At 44.3% G+C, this 24,564-nt stretch overlaps 1 protein-coding gene across 1 annotated transcript; it reads right to left on the bottom strand.

Annotated features, from left to right (window-relative positions):
• Positions 1-2,936: 2,936 nt before the first annotated feature.
• On the bottom strand, positions 2,937-21,437 carry GABRR1 (gamma-aminobutyric acid type A receptor subunit rho1). Its single transcript, XM_055433382.2, has 8 exons — positions 21,419-21,437; positions 19,127-19,194; positions 17,330-17,553; positions 12,833-12,915; positions 10,042-10,182; positions 7,534-7,686; positions 5,491-5,687; positions 2,937-4,026 (listed from the first exon to the last, which is right to left on the bottom strand). The coding sequence occupies exons 1-8, from the start codon at positions 21,435-21,437 to the stop codon at positions 3,733-3,735; spliced, it is 1,179 nt and encodes a 392-aa protein (XP_055289357.2). The 3' UTR covers positions 2,937-3,732.
• Between the last annotated feature and the right edge of the window lie 3,127 nt (positions 21,438-24,564).

Below are 24,564 nucleotides of genomic sequence, written 5' to 3'. Positions count from 1 at the left end.
GGGGTTTTATTGGTTTCCAGCGTAAACCAAGGAATCATCAGCCCCTGTCTCTCTCTTTCTCTCTCTCTCTCTCTGACGCCGACGCCGTTCATCCCGAGGATACCCTGGGCCATATCGAGGCTGGTCCCCGATATTTCCCAATTATATATAGATAAAAATTAAACAATATGAAATTGAAAAGTTAAAGCAGCCAATTATTTCGAGAGTGGTGATAATACTTAAGTGAACTAAATAGTTTTATTCTAACATTATTAATGTGTTTGTTGGATAATATGCTTTCTTATTACTGCAAATACTGAAATTTCCCATACAAAGACACTCAGTTGTAACACAGTTTTTTTTAATAACAATCAGAATGAAATGTTCTTTCTCTGCATGCTTTATTGTGATCATTATGACTTACATTCACACACAGTTTTGGGCTCCATGGTCAAACCCACAAGTCCACGTGCCTACAGGGTGGAATGCAGGCTCAGACCTAGGTTTGTGAAGTTCTACAGTGAATTAGAAATATAAAATAATTAAACAAACTGGTCTTTCACCACAGACAGTTTGAAAAGCACTGCTCTTGAACATTGCATGCTACATACTAGGTGCTTAGAATTACTTGCTGAATGAATGAATAAATACAAAAAGTGTCATTATTAAAAATGAATAAATAGAAAAGTGCAATTATTAAAATTTTTTTCTCATATTAATGTTTATGTATTGTGAGTGACAATTTGTTTATTTGTTCAGTATTCATGTGATACCTGCCTTTTTTTTTTAGCTGCACTGCATGGCATGCAGGATCTTAGTCCCCTCACCAGGAATCGAATCCGTGCCCCTGCAATGAAACGCAGTCTTAACCACTGGACCGGCGGGGAAGTCCTCATACCTGCCTGTTAACTAGAAATACTATTAACCAAATCTCTCTACTCTCCAGTCAAGCCAGCAAGTTTATTAAGTACTATAGATGTCCACATCTAAAGGGTGGTTTTCTCCAAAATTATCAGAAAAGAGAGTTGCTTTGTATTTAGGTTTTTATGAAGTCAGATTACAGAGTTCTGTCTCAGTGACATAGCTTTGAGAGCAAAGTACTGTCACTTCAATCAATGCTATTAGATGCTTGTAGAGATCACCTGAGAATTGCTAGAAAAGGTAGCAAAGACATTGACATGAATTCAATAACTTATTCTTCATACCACTAGTATAGATATCAATGTAAACAAGTCTTTTAAGATCACTCTAAAAAACAATACTGTATGTGATTATGTTGTAAAGATCAAGAGTAAATACTTATAATATGCACTGCTGTTGTTGTTCAGCTGCTCAGTTGTATCCAACTCTCTGTGCCCCCATGGACTATAGCACGCCAGGCTTCCCTGTCCTTCACTGTCTCCTGGAGTTTGCTCACACTCATGTCCATTGAGTCAGTGATGCCATCCAACCATCTCATCCTGTCACCCCCATCTCCTCCTGCCCTCAGATGCACTAGATATACTGTTATGAAGCTGAATAATTCCTAAAGGCATATGGGCTAAATCGTGTCTTCCCAAAATTTATATTTTGAAGTTCTCAAACCCCACCGCCTCAATGTGATTTCTTTGAAGATGGGGCCTTGAAAGAAGTAATTAAGGTTAAATGAGATCACAAGGGCAGGTCTATAATCCAATATGACTTGTGTCACCTAAAAGAAGAGACACCAAGGATGCATGTACTCAGAGAAAGAGATCAGGTGAGGACAGCAAGTAGGCAGCCATCTGTCAGCCAAGGAGACAGACCTCAGGAGAAAACAAACCTGCCAGCCTCTTGACTTTGGACTTCCAGCCTCCAGAACTGACAGAAAATAAGTATCTTGTTTAAGCTTCCCAGTTTATGGTACTCCACTCTGGCAGCCTGAGCAAACTAATACAATACAGCATCCTATATGCTGGTTCAAATGGCAGAGCTCCCAAACATTGTGGATGGAAGTAAAGATTATGTGTCCTTGAAACTCGCCCAGATGATTCAAAGTGGTCCTGCTCTGAGGAAGAAGCAAGTGGCAAAGATGTTTGTGAAATTTGATTGGAACTGTTTCATAAAATGAGCATGAAAAAGGTAATGTTCTAAAAATATTTTTAGTATTAAAAGTTGACATTTAACTATTTCATCTATATTCCTTTACATTTTTCTACTAGAGTTTGCTATTTAAAAAAAACTTTTTTTATTTCAAGAAAATGGGAGCTTGCACTGTAATTAGACTTTCTGAAAATTTGGTTGTTTTTTTTTTAAAGACCAAAGTATAACCCGCATGAAGAAATAACATGATATTATTTAGTATAATAATACTTGCCTTAGTTAACTTGACTTAGCAGGATCAGTCAAATTAGCTTTGGAGTAAAAATGACATAATAGGGTATAGAGTTTATTTGAATTTCAAACAAATGCTTTATGCATAAATTTGATAGGAGTTGATCCTGTGGATATATAGTATTAGAACCCTCTCCTTTATCCCCTGCCCTGATATCAGTGGCCTTTGTTTTCTGGTTCACAGATGCTGGTATTCACTGAGTATAAATGGAGATGTCCAGTGATGTGTAACCATTTCTTTTTCATTTTGGCAGTCTCTCCTACATTCAGTAACCATGTATTTCTCATCCTAACAAGTTATAGGTAGTCCCAAATTATGCATTTCCTTGCCATGGTTATGAAGAAAAAAGTCAGTCTAATCCCAGGTTCATCAGCGAAGACATCACATTACTAACTTCACTTTGAACTTGGACATGCTGCAAGGTGGAGATTCATGAAGCAGTGATTATTAAATAGGGAACACTCACACACAAATTTTCTAGGCTAGTTACCCCTATGACAAAACTGACAAAATGCCTGCAAATACTCTCTTCTTCAAAGTTTCCCTACCAGGGAAATACCTACCCAAATCAGAAACCATTGTACCAATCTAAAGAGCTTTTCTTGTGAAGAGGTGAAACCTTAGGAACCACAAAATGTAAATAAAGTAGGAATATTATTATTGCCTTATAATGAATCCAACACGAAGAGATGCATATAAAATAGGTAAGAGGCTACAGTCTGAAGCATAAGTTTTGGTCAAAGTGGGGATTTAGGTGCATGTAAATGAGTGGCTCAGCAGTAAAGAATCCACCTGCCAATACAGGAGATGTGGGTTTGATCCCTGGGTCAGGAAGATCCACTGGAGAAGGAAACAGCAACTCTCTCCAGTATTCTTGCCTGGGAAATCCCATGGACAAAGGAGCCTGCTGGGCTACTCAGTCCATGGGGTCGCAAAGAGTCGGACACGACTTAACGACTAAACAACAGCAACAAAAGAACTTTGTGCTTCCCAGATCCACCTGGTCCAGAGAATAGAGTCACACTCACATAAAGGATATGGTTCATATGAATAAGTATCTAGAGTCTAAAAGAGATTGAACTACAGTGTGCCTACCCCACCCCAGTGTGCCTTTTCTCTTAGAAAAGCAGTGCGCTTTTCTAAGAGATCCCAGTAACAACTATCATCAGTTGCTACAGGTGTCTCTATACCCGAAGTACCAAGTATAATGCTGTGTATACAATAAGCAGTTAATAAGTGTAAATCAAACCAGTAAGTGCCTTGTCAGTGTAGTTTTGGAAAGCTGGAGAAGGGTGGGTACTGGGAACTTTGTTTTCATCATAACCTTAAATTACGTCTCATCATTCAATTATTTCTGTAGTACATACAGAAGAATGTGAAATGTATAGAATTACAGGCATTTATGAGAAAATCGACCAGTATATTAAGTTGAATAAGATGTATGCAGCTGGAAAAATGATCCTTGAGTATTTATCAATGGCGTGGGTGTCAATCCTCATGCTCACGTAGTTGCTCCTCTGGCTTTTCCTCCGCGGGGAGCTCCTCTCCGAGGCCAGCGTCAGCTGCACCATCATCTTGTCGGGCTTGTCTCCGTTCTCAGGGGTATAGCTGCCCAGGTCATTCACCTCCCCATCACTGTAGCTGCCATCCAGGAGGACTGCGCGCGGCTGAGGCAACCCGCAGGTGCAGGGAAGCTGCAGACACAGCAAACGCACGCTGGAATGCGAGCCCAGCCAACAAAGTTGCACAGAGGAGGGGATCACCTTTTCCTACTTTCTTTCAAGGTGTGTATGTTAGTTGTTCAGTCGTGTCCGACTCTTTGCGACCCCCTGGACTGTAGCCCACCAGGCCTCTCTGTCCATGGGATTCTCCAAGCAAGAATACTGGAGTGGATTGCCATTCCCTTCTCCAGAGGATCTTTCTGACCCAGGGATCAAACCCTAGTCTCCTGCATTGCAGGCAGATTCTTTATCATTTGAGCTACAGGGAAGTCCTTTCTTTTAAGGGGTTGGGGGAATAATGATGGTGTCACCGTAAACATTTTATCAATGAAAGAGCAGGTAACCCATCAACTATTAGGAAATACGAAGTCATATCAGAGGCCCGCAAGAAGGTTCATGATCAGATAATCTCCATGTTCTCTGATATGACCCCTGATAGAAATGTTTGCAGTTATTGTGTGTGTATGTGTGTGTGAGAGAGGGGGAGAGAGAGAGAGAGATGGAGTGGGAATTTGAAAGATGTGGCATTGTGGGGATAGTTTCCTCTACAGAGCCTGAGTTTTCTGGAGGAGATAATCATTGAACTGAAGACAGGAGAATGACGGGGAAACTAGGTGGGAGGGAAGGTGATCTGGGAAGTGATGGGAGTTGTATGAGCTCACATATGAAGGAAATTTTCCTAGAATGGAGGATGTGCTTCCTTGAAAGCTTATATATAAGCTTATATATATATAAGCTTTCAAGAGACAGACATATCTATCCATCTATCTATGTATAATACATATATATATAATGTTTATTGCAGCATTTATTATAGTGGCAAAAAATGAAAAAAAAACCCACTGCCCATCAATAAGGGAATAAATCATGTTATAATACATCCAAGACATTCTTTATTATGCAACTATTAAAAAGATTGTCTTGGAAAGAGACATTTCTAGAAGCTTCTTTTATGATTCCTCTATGTTCATAAATCATTTGTCCCACCATGTTGAATTACCATTTACTTTTATCACTGAACTAGGAACACCACCAAGATTGAAGAGACCTCGCCTTAGTTAACTTGACTTAGCTGTTCCTGGTCTATGGGTGCTCAGTCGTTCAGTCCTGCCTGACTCTTTGAGATCCCATGGACAGCAGCCCACCAGGCTCCTCTGTCCCTGGAATTTTCCAGGCAGGAATACTAGGGTGGTTTGCCATTTCCAGGAAGCTAGTTTATAGTAGGTGCTAAATAAATATTTGAGTAAAAGAGGTAGCTCAGAGTAAATTTCACACCATTTTAACTTATTCTTTTGTTTGCTCTTCACAGCCAACTGATGAAATAAGTGGAGGAGGGAGTGCCATTACCCTATTTTACAGAGGAGGTCGGGCCTGCCCAAGGTCCATTGCTAGACCAGATCCTACCCGTGCAGACACTCCTGCTCACAGTAAAGTCACCTTCTCCTGCGGCTTCCGCTCCTTCCGCTCCTGCACGGTGGTCAGGTAGTTGACGGCCGCGTACTCCAGCACGGAGAGGAACACGAACACGAAGCTGACCCAGAGGTAGATGTCCACGGCCTTGATGTAGGACACGCGGGGCATGGAGGCGTTCACGCCTGTGATGATGGTGGACATGGTCAGCACCGTGGTGATCCCTGAAGACACAGAGACAAAGGAGCAGGGGTTTGTCTTTCACCAAAGACAAAGAGGGTGGCTCCGAGCCTCTCTTCTTTCTCCTAGCTCTTCCTCTGGCCTAGAACATCTCCCTCCCTGCCCCTCCAGCTGCTCACCTTTCCAGTTTTAGCTTTTATGAAGTTTCTCCTATTCCTCTGCTCCCAGCTGTATCCCTGAATCTTTTTTTTTTTTTTGGCCCTGCCAAGTGGCATATCTTAGTTCCCAGACTAGGGATTGAACCCTTGCGCCCTGCAATGAAAGCAGGAAGTCTTAATGCAGTCAAGGTATGGCATCTTAAGCGCAGGACTGCCAGGGAGTTCCCCCTCCTTGTGTCTTCATCATGGCACCTTTATCACTTTGTTTTTCTGCAGAGAGCCCCTGACAGGTTAGCAGTAAGCCAATTCTTTCCATTCAGTTGTTTAAAACAAAGATTGCAGGGGAGTTCCCTGGTGGTCTAGTGGTTAGGATTCAATCCCTGGTTGGGAAATTGAGATTTCCCAAGCCTTGCAAAATAGTCAAAAAATAAATTAACTTTATTTGTAAAATAAATATTTATAAACAAAACAAGAAGAAGATTGTATATATAAGCAGGTATGAATGTTTCTTGGAACTCCTCCAAAAGAGGAGGGGAAAGTACACAAGTTGTATTTTAATCCTTGTGTCCTTGTTGCTGGTGTAGAATCCTGTAGTCCTTGGCCTGTGTTATCAGCTGTCAGGGCCTGTCTGGGTCCTGGACCTGGCTGCCCATTCTGCAATGTTGACTTAAGGACCCTGTCAATTTTACCAAGAATGATGTTAACCTCAGTTAGATTTCTGAAACTAGAATATTTATTTATTCAGCACAGTAACTGTTCAAGCTACAGAACAACCGTTAAAGGCCAGGGCATCTGTCAATGGGAATGTCCCTGAGATTTCAAATTAAGCTCAGAACATTTGTTTGGCAAACACCAAATCACAGCGGATTGGGGTCATCTTAAGAGCCAGCACCAATCCAGTTTCACTAAAACCTGGTGAGTAATTCGCTCCCTTGAAGCCCCTGGACCTCTGAGCCATGGTGGTACGTGTGGAATGGGTGCAATATTTAAATCAGGGAAGAGAGTGGATGGCAAACAGCTATTGATAGTACAGTAGGGATTCTCAGACTTGAGTATATATAAGAATTACTAGGGGAGGGACTTCTCTGGAAGTCCAGTGGTTGAGACTTCACCTTCCAATGCAGGGGTGCAGGTTCGAGTTCTGGTCAGGGAACTAAGATCCCACATGCCTCTCAGCCAAAAAACCAAAACATAAAACAGAAGCAGTGTTATAACAAATTAAATAAAGACTTTAAAAATGAGCCACGTCGAAGAAAAAAAAAAAAAAGGGTTTACTGGGGGAGTTTGTTCAAAATGCAAATTCCTGGAACTCTCTCAGAGATTCTGATCCTATACATATAGATAGGTCCCAGGATTCTTCATTTTAAACAATTTTCCCCCAGAGAGTCTGTCACAAAGATCCCTTGGGCCACCTTTTGAAAAACCCTATTACAGAATGTGACTTTCTTATCCAGGTGAGCAGAGAAAGCACCACAGACCAGGACAACACACTCCAGAACTCAGCTCTAATAAGATTAAAGATGAACTGTTTGTGTGGACTCCTAGGGGGACCTAGAAATGGCTTCACTACACAGATTAATAGTGGCATTATATCTGTGAAAGAATAACTTGATGTTTTTCTGAGTTATAATGCCCACAGGGATTCAGGACCCATTTGGAAAGAAGGGTTTTATCTGGAAGGAATTCCTTGTATTTTCAGATGTCTGGAACATGCACTTGAGATGTTGCTTACCTAAAGGGACTCTGGCAGGCACGGCTCTGCGGTCGATCCAGAACGACACCCAGGACAGCATGACCATCAGGGTGGCGGGAAAGTAGGTTTGGAGCAAGAAGAAGAAGATGTGGCGACGCAATGTGAAGTTGATGTACAGACGGTTATACCAGCCTGTGGGACACAGGAAGAAGAAAGAATACAAACCATAGCCACTCAGCTTCCCCATAGGACAGATTTTATTCAGAGAATCATAAATGCCTTAGATGCTTGCCTGGAAACTTACCCTATCTTTATAAAATGGAAGACAGAAAAACCATAGAACAGAATGATTATATGATAACCCACATCATAAGGGTTAGTACATTTCAAGGAATCTTTGGTCCCCGTCCTATATACAAAGGGAACCCCTTGGGAAGGCCATGGAAGACTTTAGTAACTCAAATATGGCACAGGGCCCAGCAGCATCACCATCACTTGGGTGCTTGTTAGAAACACAGACTCTCGGACCCCGTCCTGGATCTACTGAATCATAACTTCCTTTTGGGAATTTCCTGATTGTCCAGTGGTTAGAACTCAGTGCTTTCACTGTGATGGCCCAGGTTTAACCCCTGGTCAGAGAAGTAAGATCCCACAAGCCCCACACTGTGGTCAAGAAAAAAGAAAAGAAACTTCTTTTAACACTCCTCTCCACATGATTCCTACATATGTTAAAGCTTGAGATGTGTGGATTTAACAACTCCCTCTGGATTTCTTTATGGGGGGAAAATATGTTTAAAGTAAAAATACCAAGCTCACAACAACAGTACATTTAGGCTATGCTTTAGCTTCACCCTGGTGTTCTTTACAAGGAAAACTTGTATGGAGGAATTGAAGGGAACAGAGAATGGTGGAAGGAGAGGAAAAGGCAGGATAAACTTGACATGACAAGAACTGAAAATAAAATGGGGACTTGGCAATATTAACTGGAAAACTGGCATCCCAGGACAATTTTAGTGCAACGGTTATATTTATAACAGCTCCAGAAAGTGATTGTGGAGGTGCTAGAGATTGAATATGTCCTTCTCAAATTCATGTGTTGAAACCTAATCCTTTAAGTGATGGTATTTGGAGGTGGGGCCTTTGGAAGGTGATTTCATTGTGAATGGGATTGGTGCCCTTATACAATAGGCCTCAGAGAGCTCCCTTGCACCTTCTTTCATGTGAGAACACAGTGAGTCCTAGGAAGCGGGCTCTCATCAGACACTGAATATTTCAGACTACAGGAAAGACGAGCCTGTCTGTGAGGCTCTGTGGGGGTTGTAAGTAGGGTGAGCTTCCTTGATCTTGACTTTCCAGCCTCCAGAACTGTGCAAAACAAGTTCCTGTGGTTTAGAAGCCACCCAGTCTGTGGCTTCCTGGTGGGCTTGGTGGTAAAGTATCTGCCTGCCAGTGCAGGAGCTGCAGAAGACACCGGTTCGCTCCCTGCATTGGCAAGATCCCCTGGATCTTGGAAATGGAGATCCACTCCAGTATTCTTGATCCCATGGACAGAGGAGCCTGGTAGGCTACAGTCTATGGGGTTGCAAAGACTCAGACACAACTGAGCACGTGTGCGCGCGCACACACACACACACAGAATTATGGTAGTTTTTTATAGCAGCCCAAGCACACTCAGACAAGAGGAACGTCAAAATGCTAAGGAAAGGAATGAGGGTGCCCCAAAGGATCAAGACTGGTGGATGAGGAGTGCAAAAGATAAGAGATGTGATGTCACCATATGCTGGAAATAAGCAATGCCTTCTGTTACAGATCAAACGGTGTAGTCAACCATGCAGTGTTTTAGCAACAGAAATTGCAGAAAGATAAGAGCAAAGTCATCTTGAAAGGCGATTAGTTAAGAAAGAGTCAAGGGTTGGAGAGAGTGAAGCTCAGCTGTAACCTCAGCTGCCAGGAGGAAGACCACAGCACCTGTCCTCAGGCAATGCAGTGGTGGAGGTGGGGGTGGGGTGCGGGGGGAGGTGGCAGCAGTGGCAAGCTTACCCAGACTCGGTTCAAAAAACAACAACACTGCCCGTGGGGTGTAGTTCCTGCACTGTGGCTCATAAGAGGGTCATAAGAGGAGCTGTGCAAACAGTACAGCAGCAGGGGATTGGTTAAGAGAGAAGCACTCAAAGGGGCTGAAGTTAAGAGAACATGAAAGGAAAATAATAAACCTGAAATTGGACTATTTTTTGCCCATAAGAGAGGGGTCTCTGGGAGTCATATCAGGATGAAATTTCTGCTGTTAAACTCTCAATGCAATTGTCTCAAATAGACCTACACAGAGGGCTTATGTTGGAATTTTTATTAAGATTTTCTAGGTTATCACTTCTGATGCTGTGGTGGTATCAAAAATCCTCCCTCACCCCGTGCTCACCACCCTCTAGACCCAATCTGGAAATCTCATCTTTGGTTTCAAATCCTAGAGGCACAGGCTCCGCTCACTTGATAACCAATCCACATGCCTCCTGAGATCCAAGTAGCCCTCTCTCTTAGCCCTGCCCTCACCTGTGCTGCTGTAGAAGGCCAGCTTCGTGGTGGTGTGGAATTCCTGGATGAGGAACTGGGAGAGGGAGATTCGCTCGTCTGTCTTTAAGGAGTCATTGCCTTTCTTCCAGTAGAGCATGAGGTCATCTTCCGTGTAGGCATCTGAAAAGACAAGATGGCATCAGATGCCAGGAAAGATGAGCCTGTCTGTGAGGCTCTGTGGGGGTTGTAATAAGATCAACTGAATAAACAAACTGCAGTCTAACAAAGCAAAACAGAATCCAAAAAGACAAATCTAATTCTCCTCAGTCTTCCAAAATCATCAGGGCAAAGCTCTCAGGCCTAAATACTCCTCCTGATTGCAAAAGTGTTCACCCTTCAAGTCAGCCTAAAAGCAGATGAAATTGCTATTCTTGTAGATCAGAAAATACAATTTGCTCTTCCAAAAAAAAACAAAAAAATTTTTTTGGCCGGTTAAATAGCGGCAACATTTCATATCGTTCAACTTTCTAAACCACAGGTAATTTAGCCCTTTCTTCTTTCAAAGGGTGATGATGCATCATTGAAGGCAAATACCTTTTAACACTCTCAGGTAATAGGGGCTGCATTCTAGCAAGAAAAGACCCACAAGGAGATTTGCATCCAAACAAGGTCTTTCTCTGCAGGCCTCTCATTGCTCTGCCCAGGGTAGAATCAAGGGGATTTCCCTGAGGATTCCTCCCTCTGGCCCCATACTTCCCCACCCCACTTATTTTAGGTGAGCACACCGCTTACCCCAACCCAGCAGACCTACCTGCTGTTTGGGCAGAACTGGGGGTAAAACCTGAAGGGGCTGCTCCTGTGTCAACAGTTCTTTCTGGGGCTCCCCAAGGCCCTGTTTTATTCCTCTTTTATTCTACCTTTAACCTTTGACCTATGCGATGATCCCTTTCACATGTCTACTTGGCCAGGCTATTGTAAGTATCCAGTGATTCAATCTGGCACTAATCTGGGTGCTACTGGGGAGATGCTTGTAGCCGTGTTATCTACACCCAGCTCACTTGAAATAAAGATGACCCAGGATAACCTGGGTGGGTCTGATCCCATCAGTTGAAAGGCCTTAAAAGCGGACCTGAGGTTTCCTGGAGGAAGATAAAATTCCACATGTGGACGGCAGGGTGGGCTCCTGCCCGAAAGCCCCCAGCCGGCCCTTCCCCACCACCTGCCCTGCAGATGCTCACATAAGCCAGTCCTCTGCACTAGCCCTCTCCCTGTGTATGTCCTATGGCAGCAGTCCCCAACATTTTTGGCACCAGGGGCCAGTTTTGTAGAAGACAATTTCTCCATGGACCAAGGTAGGGGGCATAGTTTAAAGCACATTACTTTTATTGTGCAGTTTATTTCTATTATTATTCCATCAGCTCCACCTCAGATCATTAGGCATTAGATCCTGAAAGTTGGGGACCCCTGTCCTATGGTTCTGCTTCTCTGGTGGAAGCCTGACAGGTACCACTGCCTGGGTGTCCTGGGGAAAGCAAGATTCTGGAGCCAATGTTTAGTCCTTCGCTGTTAAGCTCCATAAAGGAGATAACAGTAACCTTCTCACAGGGAGTTTGGAAGGATTAAAGGATAGAGCAGGCGGAAAGCCATGGTGCATGAGACAGTCATTCCCTTGGTCCTGGGATTTATTCTCCCTGACCCCATGTTAAGTGGCCCACAGAGTTGTCCATGCAGTCCCTCCAATGTGTAGAGTTCATGTCCCTGCTCTCCTTAGCCCTGGGTGATTCGAGTCAGGGGACACCTGATCCACCACCATGGCCCCGGCAGGCTTACCAAGATGCCCGGGGCCAATGCAAGTCCTCACTAGGACTCTGACATGGGCTGGGATGTGTCAGTGGGTGTGCGCTGGTTTGAGAGGACTGTAGGAGAAGGAGTCATGGTAGGGGGTGGACCAGGTTGTGCCCATCAGGGGCAACATTTTGTCAGAGATTGGAGCACGGGGCAGGTGTGTAGAGAGCTAGGGATGCCAGTTCTGGACGTGGCTGCAGCCTTGGTCCTCCTAGGGCTGTTTAATTTTCCAGGGTTTCTGCGTGTGTGTAAGTTTCCCAAGGCCCCTAGGGTAGGTGTGAGTGTCTCAGCCACCACCTGCACTCATAGTGGCTATCCCCTGGGGCAATTGCTGCCCAACTTGTTTTTGCCTGGAAATTATTTCTTCAGTGGAAATCTTACTCAGAAGAGCAATAAGAGAGATCCACAAGGAGCTCTCTGGTGGACTCTGTGATGAGTGCCATGCAGGGGGCTTGGAAGGAGACCCACATTTGCTGAGCTCTCAGCTCCCCTTCCCCAGACACTTGCCCTAGGGAACTGGGAAACCTCCAGTTTCCGCAGGACCAAGTTTAAAACCACTGCCATGAGTATTAAAAGGGTCAATTATGGGAATAGAAGGTTTTAGTGCCAAATTTGTTCCTGATTTTCAAACTTACCCGAGATGTTGCTTCTATCTGAAAAGTTACCTCAAAAGCATAGTCACCTGTGATGACCTAGAGGGGTGGTGGGATGGGGTGGGAGGTGGGAGGAAAGTTCAAGAGGGAGGGAACATACATATACCTATGGCTAATTCATGTTGATATATGGCAGAAACCAACACGATATTGTAAAGCAATTATCCTCCAATTAAAAATAAATTAATTAAAATTTATTAAGAGATTAAATTTCATGTTAAAAAAAAAGCCGAGTCACGAATAGGAAGACATCTTGCTCCAGCTCCTGAGAGTCAGAGGCGTCTAGGGTAACTTGAGGTCTGTGGGGGCTGTCTGGGCATAGGCTTACTCACAGCTCTCAATTTCAAGTGAGCACGTTTGTGTGTCCAGGGGAAACCGGCTGAAGTCCATGTTGCACATGGCAGTCACTGTAACCCTAGAAACAAACAGATAAAATCTGAATATGCAGAGGCTGCAAAATATAAGTGCAAAATGATAAAAAGAAAAGAAAAAAAATAAAAATTAAAAAAGAAAAGGCCTCTGCTTCCTCCCAATATAGAAGAATCTTATAGTTCATAAGCAGTGAGCCAGGACCTAGAGAACCAAGTAGCTTATGTGTGATTCCCACACTGGAGTACTCTTGGGTGTTTATGTTTAACCCCAGGCTCACCATGGGGCCGACAATGACTCCACTAACCCCCATCTCATGCAAGCATTTGAGAGAAGCAATGGTCTCCATCAGTAAAACAATGTGGGGACTTCTTTTGTGGTCCAAGGATTAAAATTTCGCCTTCCAATGGAGGGGGTACAAGTTCAATCTCTGGTCAGGGAGCGAAGATCCCACATGCCTTGTGGCCAGAAAACCAAAACATAAAACAGAAGCAGTAGTATAACAAATTCAATAAATATTTTTTTTTAAAAGAGCCACTTCTGAAATTAAAAATAAACAAAAAATAAAACAATGTGAAACCACTTTGAAAATGTGAATGTGAAATACTGCTCTTCTGTTTCAGATTCATTCAAATTCTTCTTTTCTTGATTTTACTGACATTCACTATTTGTGTACAGTGTTTTTACAATAATATTCATGAAGTATTTATGTCAGTTGCCAAATTAGGCACTTTATTATTTTTTTTTACAATGTTGATATTTCTATATTGATAATAACATCTACTAGTGGGCTCAGGTGTTCTTAGTGGATAGTTCCATGGAGATCATAGTAATGGAAAAACTCTGGAAGATCTTATGCATCAACATCTAATGGTTTTGCTGGCATCTAATGGTTTTGCTCCAGAGTTTACACAGGAAAATTGGCTTTTGTATCAAAGAATAAGCAAATACAGATTGTTAGTCATAGAAGAAAGATCTCCCACCCAGTGTGGCATTCCATGGCAGGGTATGATTAACAGTCATTAGCCAGTGAACATACTATTTTTCCTTCAGGCACAGAAAATTGGCTATGTATAAGTTATGAAAATTATCTGGATAATTCATGGCCAAAAAGAAAAAATCACTTTAAAATGGAAATTTCAAGGAAAAGAACTTTTTTGAAACTCAGTTATCCAGATATTTGCCTTATTTTCCTCATTCCATTTGAGTGTTGTGGTCTGGGAGGGATCTAGTATTGTTAGCAGCTGGATCATCTTTTCTCTCATGGGAATACTGATACACAGGATGTTTTTGGGGGGGTTGGTCAGGCCAGCCTCTGACTTGGACACCTAGTGGGTGGGCTCCCATTTCTATGGGCACATCACCAGCGCAACCACACCTGATGGCGCCATCAGCAAGAAAGAAACTAGGAGCTAAGCTTGGAGACCCTTGTGCAAACTTTGGGGACATCAAATGTCAAATGCAGGTAGGTTTTGCTATGAACAAAAGTATTAGATAGTTCTTCTTTCTGTTGTCAGTTGATACAGGAACAGGATTTTAGAATCACAGACATTATCAGACTTGTTCTTGGCACTCTGACTTGATGCATTTCCACTTGTAACCCAAGCATTGAACAAGCACAGCATGTGGTGTAATCTCACCCATGTCCACTGCTGTTTCCCTCAAGTCCTTTTAAATTATTTCGTCTAGAGCATCTTCCCTTGGAAGCTTAGCTGGTCCTGAGATTTTCCTGCTTACCCCTCTCATGTAACAGGCAGTCAAAACCCTCAGAAGTAACCAAACAAATCTCAGTTCAGAAACAAAGAATTTTGGTCCAAGGTATCGACACTTCAAACTTCATTCACATTGAGACTTCTGCTCCCCCTTCCCAGCTAAGGCACAGTGTTGGCATTTGAGTGGTCAGTGTCTGCCCATCTCTAATCGCCTCCTACATGGGTAGAAGTGAGATAAGAGGGGGATGGTTCTCTGGTGAGGTGGTTTCAAGCTCTCTGGGACCACTGCGTGGTTGAAGCTGAGACTTTTTCCCAGGTCCTTCATTCCCACCACTGGGCACCTCCATCCTCCAGCAGCATCTTCCACTTCATCTCTTGGCTCACCACTCTCCTTGCCACACATGCTGAACTATTCCCAAAATGCCTGGGAGTGCAGTCTGGCCCCATAAGAGCCAAAGCTCCTCCTAACTCTGCCCCTCGGTGGTTAAACAGCTCTTCTCTCACCCTCTAACTGCAGTGTTCCCCAACCATAAGCACACATGTGTCCTGTGCCGTCCAGCAAATGGCATGCCCACACCTCTCTCCCAAGAAAAATCTCTTCCTCCCAACAATCATTGACTCTCAAATCTTGAAACTGACTGGGAATTCAAGAACCATGGAATTGATTTTTCTAGTGTGGAAAATCTAGTGTGATTTTTCTAGATTGATCTACGTAGTGTGATGGAGCATCTCATTTGTGAATTTCACTTGTTATTGTCTCTTGATGCCTAGGAAACTTCACCATCCTGTTACCTGTCGCTTCCTGCCCACCGCTCCTTGGTGTCCATACTTCTCTCTGCAATCTAATCCTTTGGTTCCTGCAGGTCTCCCCCACTAGGCTGCAATCATGCTAAGCTCAATGACTTTATATTATTCATCTTTATGTACCCAGAACTTAAGACAAGATCTGACAGGGTTTTTATCTGTACAACTCTGGCAGCCAATCTTAATATAAACACATTCTCTTGAATGGATCAATGAGGATGGATGAGGTGGAGGGAAACGTATTAGTATTGATTAAGTGTTAACCTGCTGTTGACAGAGGTGACAGTACCCAGCTCCTCCATGTTTTCCCCTAAGTAAATCTCAAAGTGATAGCCCTCACTGACTGGGACCTCTTTATTTCTTTCTTAAACAAACCCATTATTTCATTTGCAATGAAAAATCAAATTACATGTTTTTAGGCACCTGGAGGCTCACTGACAACTTTGATGCAGAATAAACAGAGGTTTTCCACTTCCTCTTTTCTCTTCTGCCGCTGGTGTCACATCCAGTGGTGCCGGACTGGGCCTCCACCAGTTCATGAGACCTGACTGCTAGACTATCAGAAGTTTGAAAGCTGCTTGTTAAACATAATTTATTTTTTCTTTTGGCTTTGCTGCTCAGCATGTGGGATCAGGGATAGATTCCCCCTTGCATTGGAAACTCAGAGTCTTAATCATGGGACCACCAAGAAAGTCCCAAACATAGCCATTATTAAAAATTAATATTATGTTAAGAACAGAAGTAAAACTCTGAGTCTGGTACCTAGCTGCTTAGATTCTAAAGTCAGGATGAAGTAATAAAAGATTACTATAAATATTCTTTTGGGGCAGAAATTCAGCTTCAACATTGCCATCTCTGACTTTAAAGATACACTGCATCGGTATAGGCACTCCCTTCTTATACACCGGTGTGTGGATTCAGCTTTACCAAAATGAAGTCTGTAAAACTGAAATGCACTCTCAGCACAGCACAGAAGGAGTAAATCTCAGCCAGTAGCTGAGGTGCTGCTCTGTAAAGGCCTGCAGCTCATCTCTACACGTCCTCCTGGGGGAGGTTGGCACCAAGATTTTCTCCAGGGGGCATACAGGGAAAGACCCATTGCGATGTCTGTCCCTAAGGGAAGGTTATCCAGGTCAGTGGTTAATGAGTAATTAAACATTTCTAAGGCTACTGTTCAGCACAGGGAATATAGCCAATATTTTATAATAACTTAATGGAGTGTAGTCTATACACATATTGAATCACTATGTCACACACCTGAAACTAATGTAATATTGTAAATCACCTGTACAGAAAGAATGAGTGAATGAAAGGAAGGAAGGAAGAAATAAAAAGAAAAAAACATTTCTAAGTCAGCTGAGCTCAATGATTTTATTCTTTATGTTTTCAAAGTGATGCTCAAAATACCATTTAAAATCCTCAAGTGGCCCGGGGTCCCCATAGTCTCTCAAGGAGGACACTCTGGTGAGAAGGAATTTAAAAAAAAAAAAAAAATGCCTAAACTGACCAGGTGAGGTAAACTTTTTTTAAAGCAAAATTCCCAAATGGGAATCAGAGAGGTCAAAGGAGGCAGGTCTTTGAGCAGAATTACATTATCTACTTTTCTGAATCCTACTAGAGCAATAAAACCTTCATTAAACATTTGAAATTGAACTTGAACAGGGCCTAAATCATAAGCATCAGTATGAGAAATTTCCCCAAATGTATTTTCAAGGAGAAATAATTCTTTAAAATGTTTACTCATGTGTAGAGTTAAGTTTTCCTGATATTGAAAAGTCAGAGCCCCTGGAAAGTTAGAAGTTCACTGTTCAAAGCCAAAAGCAAAAGCGCGGTGGTGGGAGCAATGATGCTCTTGGTTGACAAATGAGTTGCTCTTCCTCCCAGCTTCGGGGTTAAGAGGATGCTGAGGGGAAGAGGCCCAGAAGGAGGTCGGGAAGGGCTCACCTGAGGCTGTAGAGCACTTTGCCGTCGGGCTGGACCCGAAGCATCACATTGTCTGTGGTGGTGTCATGGATGAAGGAGCGCTTGGAGTGCACAAAAAACATGTCGGGGACCCAGATCTTCTTCACCAGCCGGCCGTCAAATGTCATGCTGAGGTTGTTGGTGCTCGGGAAAGACAGCCTCTCATCCTTCCAGTAATGCCTCAGGTAGAGGGTCATGGTGAAGTCCTGGGACCAAGGGCAGGGACAGGGAGCCCACACACTGAACGGCCGGGTGACGACAGGGCATCCTGCACCCCCACCACCAGGCTGAGGCGTGAACTGAGCCCAGGGAGGCCTTTCTTCTAGTCTCTGCTGTTTCAGGAGGGAGGGAACCCTGCATGCAGGCCTCAGCAGGAGGTTGTACAGAGGGGGCCTTGAATCCCACCCCACCCCACCCCTGGGCACTTGCCTCCACTTGCAGAAGGCTGCTCCCTACAGTGCTGGGACCCCAGCCTGAGGGCAGCCTGCCCACACACAGGGCCAACTGCCAGCCTGAGAGTTCGTGCCTCTGGAAGCAGCCCTCAGCCAGGGAGTGGGGCTGGGGATGGGTAAAGGGGATGGATAACTCAGCTCTCTGGCCCCTCAGTGGGGAAAACCCTGAGGTGAACTCTTTGCTGATTCCCAGAGAAGCCCAGAGGGACTGATTCTCACATGGATCTGATCTGATGACAGGACCGTTTTTGCTTCCTTCCTTTTCCCTGTCTCACCTCTCCACCCTCTTCTTATATAGATAATTTTTTTTGACACCACCAAATATATATATATATAGGTTTTCCAGGTGGTGCTAGTGGAAAAGAACCTGCCTGCCAATACAGGTAAACCCAGGAGATGCAGGTTCGATTCCTGGGTCGGGAAGATCCCCTGGAGGAGGGCACGGCAACCCACTCCAGTATTCTTGCCTGGAGAATCCCATGGACAGAGGAGCCTGGCAGGTTGCAGTCCATGGGGTCACACAGAGCTGGACATGACTGAAATGACCTAGCATACACACACACACGCACACACACACACAGACTGTGCCACGCAGCTTGCAGGATCTTCATTCCCTGACCAGGAATTGAACTCAGGCCCTCAGTAGTTAAAGTGTGGAGTCCTAAGCCCTGGACCATCAGAGAATTGCCCCCACTCTTTTCTTGTATTTATTGGTGTCTGTGTGTGTGCTCGGTCGCGTTTGACTCTTTGCAACCCCATTAACTATAGCCCACCAGGCTCCTCTGTCCATGGAATTTTCTAGGTGAGAATACTGGAGTGGGTTGCCATTAAATTACTTGTGCCTGAATGCTAGTCTCAGGTCTGCTTCTCCCCAGCTAAGACAAGTTTCTAAAAAGTCCCGTAAGTCAAGGAGTTGTAGAGTGTTCTATTTGTTAATCAAAGCCCATTTTAAAAAAAAAAACAGAGGAAACTTTAGCTTTTTCTGCATTTTCACAGCCAGACACAGAGTCCACAGGAGTAGCTTGTGACTGGCTCCTTGGATCCCGCTGTTTATGTTGGACAGCATTTGCCCAGAGAACACATCCTGGTGGCAAGAGCCTGGACCCTGGGGTGGGGATGATCACGTCTGTCATGCATCTCTGTTTCATACCAACTGGGCAGCTTTGAGCAAGTGTCTCGACCTCCCTGAGCCACCTATAAAACGAGCGTGGGAATTCCCACTGCTGGGGAGTTGTGAGCCCGGTGAATTCTGGTGTGTGGGGTTCCTGGACCAGCACAGGGCCTGAGGGAATCCCCCATCCACAGTCTTGGTCAGAGCAGCACTTACCATGTCCACCTCTGAGATGCTGTCCAAGCTTTCCACCTGCACGTCCACGCCAACAGGAATGGCCGGCCCTGGGGACAGGGCATGGCAAGAGCGTTTACTCTTTTCATTTGAACTTTGACTATGAATGAGACAGACATGAGGAGTATTTCTCCTAGAACATTCAGATTTGAAGGTTCGGTGTCCCACATGCCAGGCTAAAGTCAAACCAGAGATAAAAGGGTGGCATCATGGGCTCGCGCCCTAGAATGTTCAAGCTAAGGTAAAAAAAAAAATTCTTTTTTGGTCTGAATCAGTCAGGTGATTCTAAAATGAGGAAGTTAATACAAAGCATTTGTCTTTGGTCACATATGCTCATCTAAAGGAACCATGAGACCTGGATCAAAGTTGGGTCCCATCTAAAGAGTTACTCCTTAACATGAAGTCACACATTTTTCAATTTTTGTATTTACCTCCTGATTTTGCACCCTCTTTCATCTTGGAAGCCAGTGTCTCTGGCCAGGAGAAAGGCCCTGCTTGGTGAGTTAGAACCAAGGTCATATTCAAAACATTTGCCAAGGTACCGATCTGCATCTTTGCTAGATGATGGAGTCGCCTCCATGGGGGATGTGATACACTGGGTGGATATGAAAATATTATATTTGGGGGCATTTTAGGCCATAAAACTTAATATTCATAAAAAGAAAGAATTATCAGGGAAGTAGATTGCTGCCTCTTTTCCTCCCTGCTTTCAGGTGTGTAGAACAAGCATGGAACATCATCACAAAATATAATCGTGGAACATCATCACGGAGTGCAAAGGTGAATTTGGGTCCAACAGCAGCAGAATAGGGACTGAATAAAGACTCCCTTCTAGAACCTGTTTATCCTTTAGGCAAAAGGATATCCTTCCCAAAAGGGAAGAAATAAAAGGCATGAGAATGATTTCTGAAATAAATATTTTTTCCTCAGGGGAAAAAAAAACAAAACTCATAAGAATGAAAACCCTATTTGACACTGCTGCTGCTAAGTCACTTCAGTCGTGTCCGACTCTGCGTGACCCCATAGACGGAAGCCTACCAGGCTCCCCCGTCCGTGGGATTCTCCAGGCAAGAACACTGGAGTGGGTTGCCATTTCCTTCTCCAATGTGTGAAAGTGAAAGTGAAGTCGCTCAGTCGTGTCCGACCCTTAGCGACCCCGTGGACTGCAGCCTACCAGGCTCCTCTGACCATGCGATTTTCCAGGCAAGAGTACTGGAGTGGGTTGCCATTGCCTTCTCCGCTATTTGACACTGCTGCTGCTGCTGCTGCTGCTGCTAAGTCACTTCAGTCGTGTCCGACTCTGTGTGACCCCATAGACGGAAGCCCACTAGGCTCCCCCATCCCTGGGATTTTCCAGGCAAGAACACTGGAGTGGGTTGCCATTTCCTTCTCCAATGTGTGAAAGTGAAGTCGCTCAGTCATGTCTGACCCTTAGCGACCCCACGGACTGCAGCCTACCAGGCTCCTCCATCCATGGGATTTTCTAGGCAATAGTACTGGAGTGGCTTGCCATTGCCTTCTCCACTATTTGACACTAAGAAACCTGAAATCTGGCAGCTGCAGGCTAAGCTTCAAAGGGCTCTGGCACTAAATCATTATTTTCTAAACAATTTTCATTTAATCAAACTCAGCAGACCACACTCTACCCTAGGATATGGGCCCAGAGTTCTGTCTGCCAGCTCCAGGATAAGAAAAAATTTAGTCCAAGATTGGCATTTCACATTAAATTGATAATGCAGTCGTGATTTTAGGGGTATGATTATTGTGCATTTTTAAATGTATATTGCAGACAGAATTTTTACATTTTATTTAAAAAATCATGCATTTCTAGGAGCTATGAAAGTGAGCATCATTTAAGAAAATTTCAAAAACTGTTTCCACAAATCAAGAAATAAATTTAAAAGATCCAATTTTTAAAAAATTGTTATTTCAGAGCATTTTCAGGAGGCAACTTTGGACTGCAACTGTCCCCACAGCCAGCTACTAACCTCCCTAATACTGAGACATCCTTGTTGGGAGCCGTGACCTGAGAACAGCTCAGCTGGTCTGGCCACAAACAAGCAGCTGCCTCCCAAGAATGCGTTCAGCAGAGCCCAAAGCAAGCGGGCCAGGGCAGGTACTCAGATGATGCTGAGGGCTCAGGCCTTGTTCACAACCTAGGCAGACCTGATTGGGGTAGGGAGCAATGCTGAATGGTTCCCTGGTCTGATGCTGCCTACAGACAGACAGAAGGACCTGGAAAGAAGTTGAGCCCCAAGAGTGCATGCCTCATACCTCCAAAGCCAGGCCTCATGCTGAAATCGTGGTCGTCTATCCTCAGAAGCTGCTCTGACTTTGTTAGTGGCGATTTCGTAATATCAGGGCTTCGTTTAAGAATTGGGCTGCAGAGCGGGAGAAAACAGGTTGATCACATACCCTAATTAAGTCAGATGAAAACTATTTGCATTCAGACTTGATCTTGACAAGTTTGATGGGCTGTGGTATTTCTTCTTTAAAGTTACTAGATTCCTCTCTTCCGTTCTCCGGCTTTCTGGATCAATGAACCAACCCAGAAGATCCAAGATAGGAGTTTAGGAATGTAAATGAGGAGCTTGCAAAATACCAACATCTAGGGGACTTCCCTGGTGGTTCAGTGGTTAAGACTTCACCTTTCAGTGCAGGGGGTGCGGTTCACTCCCTGTTCAGGGAGCTAAGATCTTACATGCCTCTTGGCCAAAACCCATAAAAACCATAAAACAGAAGCAATATTGTAACAAATTCAACAAAGACTTTAAAATAAATAAAATATTTTAAAACCCAACATCCAGGCCCCATCTCAGAGGTGCCGATCTGGGCAGAATGGAACCTGGACATAAATGTTTTTAAAAGCCTCCCAGATGATTTTAATATGAAACCAAGGCTGAAAACTGCTGGTCCTGGGCTTACTAATAAGTCTGCTGCTGCTGCTGCTAAGTCGCATCAGTCGTGTCTGACTCTGTGTGACCCCATAGACGGCAGCCCACCGGGCTCTGCCATCCCTGGGATTCTCCAGGCAAGAACACTGGAGTGGCTTGCCATTTCCTTCTCCAGTGCATGAAGGTGGAAAGTGAAAGTGAAGTCGCTCAGTCGTGTCCGACTCTTCGTGACCCCATGGACTGCAGCCTACCAGGCCCCTCCGTCCATGGGATTTTCCAGGCAAGAATACTGGGGTGGGGTGCCATTGCCTTCTCCACTAATAAGTCTAAACTCACCCAAAGTTCCTCAGCCATTTGGGGCAGGTTGCAGCTGGAGGGGAGAGGCAGTGGGTGTGGGCTGAGCCTGGCTCCCTTGGACCCCTCTGGCCCATCCTGCAGAGAGAGCATGGACTTACCCTTGGGTCAAATGCCAACCATTCTGGCTCCCTGGGAGGCAGCTTCTTGTGCTTCTGCCTCTGAATCGCATCTAGGGCCATTTTAATTCATTTTCACTTTTTCTATGTGGGTAATATATTTGCAGGGTTTGACAGTTAAGAAGAAAAAGGAAATGCAGAGAAAAGTTGGCTTTCTACCTGTGCCTCCATTCATTCCATCCCCCCAGCCACTCTTACTGCTCTCTCTCTGTTCTTCAATTAGCCCGTGGGGCTTGCAGAATCTTAGTTTCCTGACCAGGGATCAACCCAGAGCCCCTGCTTTGCAAGAGTGAGTCTTAACCACTAGACCACCAGGGAAGTCCCCCTTCCCCCTGGTACCTCTCTTATTGGTTTCTGGTCTATCTGTTCGGAGTATCTTGTAGGCATAAGTAAATACAAGCATACATTCTTATATCCCCTATTTTTCCAGTTTCACTGAGATATAATCAATACTTAACATGTATTAGTTTTAGGTGTACAACATGATGATATGATACATGTATACTTTGTGGTAAAATTATTACCACAACGCATCTAGTTAACATCCCTCACCTCACATAGTCACAGACTTTTTTTTCTTGTGATGAGAAACTTTAAGAGCTACTCTGACAGTTTTCAAATATACAATATAGTAGTGTTAACTATAGTCACCATGCTGTACGTTAACATCCTCAGGACTTATTTATGCTATAACTGGAGGCTTGTACCTCTTGATCCCTTTCATCTGTTTCGCCCACCCCATACCCCCCACCTAGGGCAACCACCTATCTGTTCTCCGTATTTACTAGTTTGTTTTTTTAATTCCACTTAGAAGTGAAATCATACAGTATTTGTCATGTATGCTGTGGCGAATGGTCTCTTATTTTTATACATCAAGTAACATATAAACTTACACTTTTTCTTTCTTTCTTTATATATATATAACTTGGATTTTTTTCCATATCAAAGTATCCCAAGCCTCATATTCTTTTTCACAGTACATAGTGTTGCATTGCACAGATGTACCATCACTCACGTACTCTGTCCTCTATCGGTGGACACATGAGTTGCTTCTAGTCTTTTGCTGTTACAATCAGTGCCACAGGGGCCTTGCACAGTCTTCACTTACCCCTCAGCAGCATCTCTGGAACTTACGGAAACAATGAACTGCCCTCCCAGCTCCTCATGCCAACAGCAGCGTGTGTGTGTCTTCCTGTGTACCATGCACACACAAACACACACTCACACTTTTTTCAATGCACATGTTCCAAACTTTGGCCTACATCAGCGTCTCTTGGAGGCCCGTTTCAAACCTAGGTTCCTGAACCTCCCCTTGCCCCAAAGTTTCTCATTTAGCAGGTCTGGGCTGAGGTCCAAGAATTTGTATTTGTCACAAGTTTCCAGATGTTGGTGGTGGTGGTGGTCAGGAGATGGCACTTTATTTTAATGTTTTGGCCATGCCACCCAGCATGTGAAATATTAGATCCCTGACCAAGGATGGAACCTGTGCCCTCTGCATTGGAAGCAAGAAGTCTTAACCACTGGGCCACCAGAGAAGTCCCTGGAGATAGCATTTTGAGAACAAGAGCTCTGATGCATTCATCCTCAACACACAATTTCCTCCGTTGTAACTGGCTCTGTCCATCATTAAGTCCTTGGCTATCTTCTTTCCTGAAGAAACTATCATTCTGGGCAGGGGGTGGGGTGCGGAGAATGTGTCTGGGAGACAGGAAAACAGAGCTCCACCCTCCAGTGACCTGCCTGCTCCATGCCTTTGGGCACCTTTCCCAGGGATTCAGTTTCCTCATCTTATTGAAGGTGAAGCTCTGCGACAGGACCAGGGCCGCGTGGAGCCAATGGGATCATGTGTGTGTGTGTACTTGCTTTTTGAACTCGAAGGTGGACTGCACATGGAAGGAGCCATTGTTGTTTCTCAGCCAACAGGAAGTTTCCTCCTAAAGGAAGGAAATCGCTGAGCTGGCAGCAAAGGCAGTGCCCCCGGGGAAGAATCGGAGGTACGCTGCTGCTGGAAGGGAGGGAGGAAGCCATTGCTGCCCACCTCCTCTCTCTGTCC

This window comes from Moschus berezovskii, chromosome 10 (genome assembly GCF_049115385.1).
Source record: "Moschus berezovskii isolate FMDL1 chromosome 10, NW_MosBer_1.0, whole genome shotgun sequence".
Classification (NCBI taxonomy): domain Eukaryota; kingdom Metazoa; phylum Chordata; class Mammalia; order Artiodactyla; family Moschidae; genus Moschus; species Moschus berezovskii.
This window is presented reverse-complemented; position numbering and strand designations above follow the sequence as displayed.

Bases quoted from the DNA above. Each gene is read 5' to 3' on its own strand.
- GABRR1 (XM_055433382.2), bottom strand. The intron at 12,916-17,329 runs GTGAGCCCTTCC...GTTTGTTTCTAG, and splicing joins AAAGTGCTCTACAGCCTCAG to GGTTACAGTGACTGCCATGT. The intron at 5,688-7,533 runs GTAAGCAACATC...CTGTGTCTTCAG, and splicing joins GCCTGCCAGAGTCCCTTTAG to GGATCACCACGGTGCTGACC.